General features: G+C 47.1%; 1 protein-coding gene and 1 long non-coding RNA gene across 2 annotated transcripts; one reads left to right on the forward strand and one right to left on the reverse strand.

Moving 5' to 3' along the window:
• The first annotated feature begins 312 nt into the window (after positions 1 to 312).
• LOC309399724 (uncharacterized protein) lies at positions 313 to 3,501 on the forward strand. The gene is made up of 2 exons (XM_081967796.1): positions 313 to 924; positions 2,674 to 3,501. The coding sequence occupies exons 1-2, from the start codon at positions 328 to 330 to the stop codon at positions 2,806 to 2,808; spliced, it is 732 nt and encodes a 243-aa protein (XP_081823922.1). The 5' UTR covers positions 313 to 327; the 3' UTR covers positions 2,809 to 3,501.
• A 1,943-nt stretch (positions 3,502 to 5,444) lies between these two features.
• Positions 5,445 to 8,776, reverse strand: LOC309399751. The gene is made up of 2 exons (XR_014176568.1): positions 8,694 to 8,776; positions 5,445 to 7,683 (listed from the first exon to the last, which is right to left on the reverse strand). It is a non-coding gene; the product is annotated as an uncharacterized lncRNA (long non-coding RNA).
• Between the last annotated feature and the right edge of the window lie 779 nt (positions 8,777 to 9,555).

Consider the following 9,555-nt stretch of genomic DNA (forward strand, 5'->3'; position numbering starts at 1 on the left):
TTCTAAACACAGAATAATAACCATAAAATTCATTAAAAAGGTTTATTTTCTTTTGTGGCTGCAATCCCGATATTGTCCACAGGAGGGCACACTTTTCTGTCCCTTAGCGTTAGCATTGAAGTCATCATAAGGCTTTCTAAACGGGTTACGGCTTTTGGATCAGGGACAGAAAAGTGCGCCATCTGGTGGACACTCAAATTTTCCCACGATACCGGTGTTGTCCTCAAGAGGGCGCACTTTTCTGTCCCTTAGCGTTAGCATTGAAGTCATCATAAGGCTTAATGTACATAAAGAAAATGGGGTGGGGGGAGTTTCAACCCCCCCGCAATGTCGGGCGAAACTTCACACTTTCTCCGCCGTTGCGAACTCCGTCACGTGACGCGCAGGGAACGGGCACGCGCCAAACTCCAGGATAATATTCGGGGGGGGGGGGCAGGCGGGTTGTACGGAAGGGTCTCCCATTGCTGGGGCGGAACGTTCGTGTGGCGCCCGCGGTTTCCCAGCCGGCCGCTTTTGCGAACCGGACCATCGCGGCCGGAAGTGGCCGGTCCGTCGGCGCGCCTCTTCCGGGCCGCCATGATGGAGGAGGAGGAAGCGTCGTCGTCGTCGTCTTCTTGGTCGGCGCTGGATTCGTTCCGCCGCCGCTGGCAAGCCGAGCTGGCCCGGGAAGGTCCGAGGCGGCGGCAGAAGAGCGGCGGGAGCCGGAAGAGGCCTCGGGAAGCGGAAGGCGAAGAGCCGCAGCCGGTGCGAAGCTGGGGCGGCTACGGGGCTCTCCTCGGGGGGCTGCTGGAGGAAGAGCCGCCGCTCCAGCGCCTCCTCCTCCGCATCTCGCCTGAGGGGGACCCCGGCCCCGCTGCGGAGACCCCCGGAGGAGGAGGAGGCGGAGGAAAGGAGGACCTGCTGGGGCGGCTCATCCGAGACCTGGTAAGGGGACTCAAGGCTCCTTTTGGGGGCTTCAGCGGGTTCTTCCCCCCCCCTTAGATCAGGGGGGTCCAAACTGGGGAACTTTAAGACTTGTGGACTCCAACTCCCAGAATTCCCCAGCCAGCCATGCTACATAGATAACGATATAGATATATATATCATTATCTATGTAGCATAGCTATGCTGGCTGGGGAATTCTGGGATTTGAAGTCCACAAGTCTTAAAAGTTCCCAAGTTTGGACCCCCCTGCCTTAGATTGAAGGGCCTGGAGCCCCCAACCCCCCCCTTCAAGGGAACCTCTTTCCCCCACTTGGCGCCCTGCAGGGCGGGCTGGATGGCAGAGCCCATGATCCCCCGCCGCTCGTCCCGCTTTTTAGATGACTCTTCGATTGCTGATTCTGCTGCGCCAAAGGAAGGGGCCTTTTTCTTTCTTTTCCCCCTTTTTTTCTCCCCCCCCCCCCCGTTTTTCCTATTGTGTGATTTTGTGTGTGTGTGTGTGTGTGTGTGTGTCCGTCCGTCCGTCCGTCCGTCCGTCCTCTAGGCAGGAGGATCAACCTATCTATCTAATCTCTCTCTCATCTCTCTCTTTCTATCTATCTACCTACCTATCTATATCTATCTACCTCTCATCTCTCTCTCTATCTAATCTATTTATCTATCTATATCATTATCTATCTATCTATCTATCTATCTATCTATCTATCTATCTATCTATCTACTTACCTACCTATATCTACCCCTCATCACTCTATCTAATCTATTTATCTATCTATATCATTATGTATGTATGTATGTATGTATGTCTGTCTGTCTGTCTGTCTATCTATCTATCTATCTATCTATCTATCTATCTATCTATCTATCTATCTATCTATCTATGTACTCACCTACCTATATCTACCCCTCATCTCTCTATCCCTCCTTTAATAAATATTTCAGCAACTTGTGGATGTCGGAAAAATGGATTGAGATATATTCATGCAGCACATAAAAAACAAACAAACAGATTGTTTTGTTAGATTTTGCCCAGTTTTAATCTGTTAAAATTTCCTGATTTCCTGGAGGCTTTTTTTTGGGGGGGGGGGGGACACCCATTTGACGTTCCTCAGTGTCTGCTACTCATGAATAGCTGAGCAGAAAAGTTATAATATGTTTATTTTGTCATTCACCATCGCTAAGTGAGGCAGTGAGTTTTGCTCCGTTTTCCGACTTTCCTTTTCTTCTCATCTCCTCTTTTTCCATTCCATTCTTCTCTTCCCTCTTCTCTTCTCTTCCCTTCTCTCTTGTCTTCTCTTCTCTTTTTCCATTCCATTCTTCCCTTCTCTCTTCTCTTCCCTCTTCTCTTCCCTTCCCTCCCCTCCACCCCTGTTCTCTTCTGTAATCTCTTCTCTTCTCTGCTCCCCTCCCTTCCTTCCCTCTTCTCTCTCCTCACCTTCTCCCTTCCTTCCTTCCATCCATCCATCCATCCTTCCTTCCATCCATCCATCCTCCATCCATCATACACAGTGGTTAAAATGCAGCATTGCAGGCTAACTCTGCTGATTGCCAGCAGTTCTATCCTGACAGGGCTCAAGGTTGACTCAACCTTCCCTCCTTCCAAAGTGGGTAAAATGAGGACCCAGGTTGTTGGGGGCAAGAGGCTGATTCTGTCAACCCCTTAGAGAGGGCTGTAAAAGCACTGTAAAGCGGTATATAAGTCTAAGGGCTATTGCTATTCTGCTTACTTTCTTTTCCCTTCTCTCCTAACAGGCACCGAGGCATCATCTACGCCTACGAGTTTTCTGTCGACCAGTTGGTGGCCGAGAGCGGCCTTCCTATCTGCCGTTCCTCTTACAACGAAATGACCGGCTACAACTACAATATTGGCCTTGTGGTCCCCTATGACAACATCTAGGCAGCGCCGGAAGAAGGGGAGAACCAAGATGTCTGGGGAGATTCTCCGTCATGCAGGCCAGGGTTGTCCCAAAGGGGCCTTTTTTCTTTTCAAGAGGCAGCTGGACTTTCTGGTTTGTTTTGTTTCTCCGAAGACGTTTCGAGGATGAGAGGCGCGAAACGTCTTCGAGGAGAAAGGGAGTCCAGGGGCCTCTTGGGGGGGAAAAAAAAAAAGCACCTTCAGGCCAAGGGGAAGACCAACTAAGCTGGACCCTGGAGAAGGGGAACCCCAAGGATGGAGCTCCTGCAGAGCTCTTGGGAGGGCTTGGGCTGGCCCATCAGGCAGCAGCAAAAGAGGGGCACATGGGATCTCCCCAAAACTTCTAACAACACCACTGTAGAATGGAAGAAATGATGGCCCACAGGAACCACGATAGATAGGTAAGAATCAGGAGGTAGTAATAAAGACTGAAGCCCAAAAACCAGGAGTTAGGAACACGGGCTGCTGCCCACATGGGCAGAGACCGCAGGGAGGGGCTCCATTGAATTGCACTGCGTTCAACACTGCTTTTCTGGAGCTGGCACCAATGCTACCTGCAACACCTGGAGAGCTACCTGCAATATCTGGAGAGCTACCTGCAACACCTGGAAAAGATGGGGCTTTGGGAGCTTTATTCTTGTAAATAAAATATCTTTATTAAGCAATGGTCTCGGAACAGGTGTTGGTGTGCTTGAAAAATGGCTGTTTTTATTGTCAGTGATGCTTGTGTTTGAAACCCCAAATTAAGAGGAGATCCGGAGGACGCCCTGCCACGCCTTCCGTGGCCCTTCCACCACAGGTAAGTCGAGCACGTGTGTGTAAGTATCCTTTCTCCTCCAGCTCCATTGGCACTTCCCCTTGATTGCGCCAGGACTGCCGAACCTGCGACCTTTCCTCTTAACCTTGCTGCCTAAGGGCGCTGGGAGTTGTAGTACATATCTAACTCGATGCAGCCCGAGGTTCTTTGCCCGATCCGGCTTATCCATGCCAGTTCCTGCTGGCTGGGTCAAAAAAAAAAAAAAAATGTGGCACGAGTCATTTTTGGAGGCCTCCTTTGCTGGATGGGCCAGTGGAGCTACAGAAGAAAGAAATGCACACACGTGGCCGGATGTATATTATTGTGTATACCAGCGAGGGCAGGTGTTTTGCAAACTTGTCGGAGGTGGGGGACCTCAACTCCCAAGTAATTTTGGGAGTCGAAAGCCGTGCCCCTTCGAAGTTGCCAAGTTTCAAAAAGACTGCTCTCTCTTACCAGCTCTAGGCTGCAAAAACATGGTAGGCCACTAGAGGGCGCCAAAACAAAAATGTAGCTTCCCTCTGGTGGCTTGCTTCTACTTTTGCAGACCAGAACTCGTAACCTTAGTGGTATACACACCTTAATGTATGGTAATATGTAGATCAGGGGTGTCCAAACTTGGGAACTTTAAGACTTGTGGACTTCAACTCCCAGAATTCTGGGAGTTGAAGTCCACAAGTCTTAAAGTTCCCAAGTTTGGACACCCCTGATGTAGATGTATAAGCATATTACCATATATTAGGGAATATACCTATTGCCGTGTGTGTCTGTGTACATTAACACACATACATACGCTCACCTAGGCTCAGATCTAGTGGGTTGCTTCCTAATAGAACTTAGCCTATATTATTCTATGTGTCTGTCTCTTAAAGTCATCATAAGGCTTTCTAATAATAAAGACACAGAATAATAACCATAAAATTCATTAAAACGGTTTATTTTATTTTCTGCCTGCGATCCCGGTGTTGTCCACAGGAGGGCGCACTTTTCTGTCCCTTAGCGTTAGCATTGAAGTCATCATAAGGCTTTCTAAACGGGTTACGGCTTTTGGATCAGGGACAGAAAAGTGCGCCATCTGGTGGACACTAAAAATTCCCACGATACCGGTGTTGTCCTCAAGAGGGCGCACTTTTCTGTCCCTTAGCGTTAGCATTGAAGTCATCATAAGGCTTTCTAAACAGAATAACAACCATAAAATTCATTAAAAAGGTTTATTTTATTTTTTCCCCGCGATCCCGATATTGTCCACAAGAGGGCGCACTTTTCTGTCCCTTAGCGTTAGCATTGAAGTCATCATAAGGCTTTCTAAACAGAATAACAACCATAAAATTCATTAAAAAGGTTTATTTTATTTTTTCCCCGCGATCCCGATATTGTCCACAAGAGGGCGCACTTTTCTGTCCCTTAGCGTTAGCATTGAAGTCATCATAAGGCTTTCTAAACGGGTTACGGCTTTTGGATCAGGGACAGAAAAGTGCGCCCTCTTGAGGACAACACCGGTATCGTGGGAATTTTTAGTGTCCACCAGATGGCGCACTTTTCGGTCCCTGATCCAAAAGCCGTAACCCGTTTAGAAAGCCTTATGATGACTTCAATGCTAACGCTAAGGGACAGAAAAGTGCGCCCTCTTGTGGACAATATCGGGATCGCGGGGAAAAAAATAAACCTTTTTAATGAATTTTATGGTTATTATTCTGTGTTTAGAAAGCCTTATGATGACTTCAATGCTAACGCTAAGGGACAGAAAAGTGCGCCCTCTTGTGGACAATATCGGGATCGCAGGCAGAAAATAAAATAAACCGTTTTAATGAATTTTATGGTTATTATTCTGTGTCTTTATTATTAGAAAGCCTTATGATGACTTTAAGAGACAGACACATAGAATAATATAGGCTAAGTTGTATTAGGAAGCAACCCACTAGATCTGAGCCTAGGTGAGTGTATGTATGTGTTAATGTACACAGACACACATGGTAATAGGGGGGGGTATATCCTAAAATGGCAATGTCCCGGGCACTCTGTGACTTGAATGTAGTTGAATGTGTGTGCGTGGGGGTAGGTGCTTATGTTTTGGATTTTGGTTTTTTTTTTTTTTTTTGCCGCCCCGCTTCCCATCCAAGGAGCTTCTTCAGTTCTGACTGAATGGTGGGGGAATGGGAAGATTTATATTCTTGGCACTCATCCGGTCGTTAGCACTCCAAAGGTCGGTCGTTAGCTGTCTTGAGAGTCCTTGAGGCCACTTGGGGTTTTTTTTATCTGTACCCTGAATCAGGGTGCAAATGGGTGTGGGACCTTTGTGGGACTGATGAAAGGACCGTGTCGGAGGCAGGAGAGGTAGCATCGTATCCATCCTCCTTTATTGAGAGCAAGCTGTTCGGTTTTAAAACACATGTCCTCGTTGGCCCCTTTCAAACCAGTGTTCCCCTCTGTCCGGAATATGGACTTTGCTCTCTTCAGAAGACTGACCTTCGTCTTTCAAATGCAGGTGGACTTCTCTTCCAAAGGTGCCTTTTCTCAAGAGGCAACTGGCTTCCTTTGTTTTTCCTTGGAAGACATTTCGCTTCTCATCCAAGAAGCTTCTTCAGTGGAAGTGATGAACTGAAGAGGCTGCTTGGATGAGAAGCAAAAAGTCTTCAAAGAAAAACCAGAAAGTCCAGTTGCCTCTTGAAAAAAGCAGCTTTGGAACAACCATGACCTGGGTGACGGGAGAGTCTCCACAGACCAGGGGTGTCCAAACTTGGGGATTTTTAAGACTTGTGGACTTCAACTCTCGGAATTCCGGGAGTTGAAGTCCACAAGTCTTAAAAATCCCCAAGTTTGGACAGCCCTGCCATAGACAGATGGACTGCTGAATCTTGGCCTGATGGGTTTGTTTTCCTATGTTGTTGACATGTGTTTGTGAATAAAACCACCACTTCACAAACGCCTGGCACAACATAGAACAAATCCACCACGGCAAGATTCACCTTTGCAACACTGAAGTCTACAGAAAGCCCAATTTATTCTCACCAGCCACTGGAGCAAAACCATGGGAGTCTACTCTACACTCCTGGGCTGAAGGTTTGCCTGCCATCAAAGGTGGAAAAGAAGAACTAAAACATCAAAGAAGGCCTCAGAACCGGTGGCTATCCCACAATTAGTATGTATGGCATAGATTTTGCCAAGGACGGTGACACCATGTCCAATGTTTTAATTTGTGTTCAATAAAAATAGCATATTTTAGTACATAAATAGAACTATCTGTACTAAATGCTAATATGTACATAAAAGAATGCCTATATATATTACTACTAAAAAGCTAGCACGGGTAATCCTCGACTTAAAAAAGAGTTCATTTAGTGACTGAAGTTACAACAGCACCAAAAAAATGTAACATCATAGTTTTTCACATTTGCAGTTTCAACGTGCCCCATGGCATGTGATTAAAATTCAGAAGCGTGGAGATCACGTTTTGTAACCTGACAAGTAATTGACATTATATATGGCTAGCTGATGAGAGCTAAATAGCTTCAAATAGATCTAATGTCTCACTTAGGAACAATTGGACTCAGAATTGTGGTCATTAAGTCAAGGATTGCCTGTAATATATATAGCCATTCGCCCCAAAAGCTAACTTGCCATGGGCAGGGATAGCCCCCCACCCCCCTTCTGACTTGGAGCAAGGACTCCTGTTGGTGTTTGGGGGGTGGCTTATCTCAGCCCAGGAAGCTAGAAGTAAAACACAACTGCACAAATATATCAAGCACTACAACGTTGCATCAGAACGAAAGTCCTTTTACTGGAAACCAGAAAGTTGGTCTTCAACTGAAGATGGGGAATCCATGTGGCTGGTCCAGATGGGTCTGAAGTTCGTGGATCTGTGGCTGCTGCTCCATCAGTCACATGGCCCTCCCTTCCTCCCACCCACCCAAAGAAGCTCCCGGCCATCTCCTCCAAAGCCTCCCGCCACCCAGTTGCAGCTACTCCTCCGCTGTCAGTAGCAGAGCGCCATGGGTTCCAGTGTGAGGAAGCGGACGTGCATCTTGGTCTCTATGTCGACGCCTTCCCATATCTGGCATTGAAAGGGGAGAAGAAGAAAAAACACCCCCAGAGTTAGTGGAAGAGAAGACAACCTCCAATCCTTCAATCTGAAGGAGCAAATGTTGTATTCCAGAACTCAACCCACAGTTGACTTGGCCTTAGACTTTCCCCCCACCCCAAAAATAGCTGATGGAAAGAGGGATTGACTCCAAAGCTGAGGTGTGGACTTCCTTTCCTTCCCGTGGTGCCGTTTGTGGTGCCCAGTGTCTTCTGCTGTGAACCTTTGGCCCATCTCCCTTAAGGAGGGCTCTTCTCCTCGTTCCTTTGGCCAATTCACTTAACCCCACCACCCTTGTAAAGTTGGTAGATAGAGAAACTCTACTGTCGAAAGTTCGCCCCCGCCCCTCTCCTAGAATGACTATTGCTTTGAGCAATATTTATTACATTTCCCCTAACGGAGAAATAGAAATCTGAAAGGAAACCCCTCCGAGAGCCCATGCTGCCATCAAACTTAATTCAGACAGCCTCAAAAGTGAGCTATGACCCCTGCATAGCCCCCACGGGAGTCTGACAATCAAGAGAATAAATGTCCTTGCCAGAGGAAGAGGAGGCGGAAGGGCAAAAGGCCCAAGAGAGGGTATAAAGACCCCCCCTCTCTCCTCCATGTGCTCAGCTACCCAGGACCTCAAACCTAAGTGGTCCCGTCCATCAATAAACCATCTTTCCAATCCATCTCCATGTTTCCGGCCTCTTTCTCCCCACTCGGAACTAACCAAGATGGACATTTCTTCCAACCCTCCTCATATAGCGGTTTTTGCAAGATGGTTAACCGATAAAATAACCATAATAGCAAAGCACACACACACACATATATATATATATATATGCACGTCACTTCCCAGCACTTTTTCCCAACACGGCGCTGCTTTTTTGGACAATTTCCGCGCTTTTCCAAACCAAAAGCAAAATTTAGCAATGGGAAAAAAAAGTGCAACGGTTAAAACGAAGCCGCATTCGCCCCCTCCGCACATGCACGCTTACCGGTTGCTCGTCCAGCGGCTGCAGCTGCACCAACGTGCAAAGGCCGCGCGAAGAGATAATATCCGCCGCGAGGCTCCTGCGCGAATGAGGCGGAGACCGCCACGCCCGCCCATCCTGCCCTGCTCAGAGTCACGCGTATAACCATAAAACCCGTTTAGAAAGCCTTATGATGACTTCATTGCTAACGCTAAGGGACAGGAAAGTGCGCCCTCTTGAGGACAACACCGGTATCGTGGGAATTTTGAGTGTCCACCAGATGGCGCACTTTTCTGTCCCTGATCCAAAAGCCGTAACCCGTTTAGAAAGCCTTATGATGACTTCAATGCTAACGCTGAGGGACAGAAAAGTGTGCCATCCTGTGGACAATATCGGGATAGCAGCCACAAAAGAAAATAAACCTTTTAAATGGGTTTTATGGTTATTATTCTGTGTTTAGAAAGCCTTATGATGACTTCAATGCTAACGCTAAGGGACAGAAAAGTGTGCCCTCCTGTGGACAATATTGGGATCGCAGGCAGAAAATAAACCTTTTTAATGAATTTTATGGTTATATTTCTGTGTCTTTATTATTAGAAGCCCCGTTATTAACAAGACAATAAACCCCTTAGCTACTTTCCCTGAGTCAAGGCTGGTCTTGAGCTCTTGAGGACTAGGACCTTAACCCACCAGCCAAATCCAGCTATTTCCAGAGAATGCAAGATAAGACTTATTGATCCTTCTCTAGCATTTGACACCTATTCCAGATTTGAAGTAGCCTAATCTGTTCAGGCGAGCGCAGTTTTTAAAAATAAGATTCAGGATAATCGGAGTAGCAAAGACACCTTTTTATCAGAATTTTAAAAATTAATCTGGCCTCGGAGCA

The sequence above is a fragment of the Natrix helvetica genome (assembly GCF_964273705.1).
Source record: "Natrix helvetica genome assembly, chromosome: 16".
Lineage (NCBI taxonomy): Eukaryota > Metazoa > Chordata > Lepidosauria > Squamata > Natricidae > Natrix > Natrix helvetica.

Excerpts from the sequence above, each read along its gene's own strand:
- LOC309399724 (XM_081967796.1), top strand. The coding sequence starts at position 328 with ATGTCGGGCGAAACTTCACACTTTCTCCGCCGTTGCGAACTCCGTCAC. Across the intron at positions 925-2,673 it reads GGCGGCTCATCCGAGACCTG|GCACCGAGGCATCATCTACG; the intron begins GTAAGGGGACTC and ends CTCTCCTAACAG.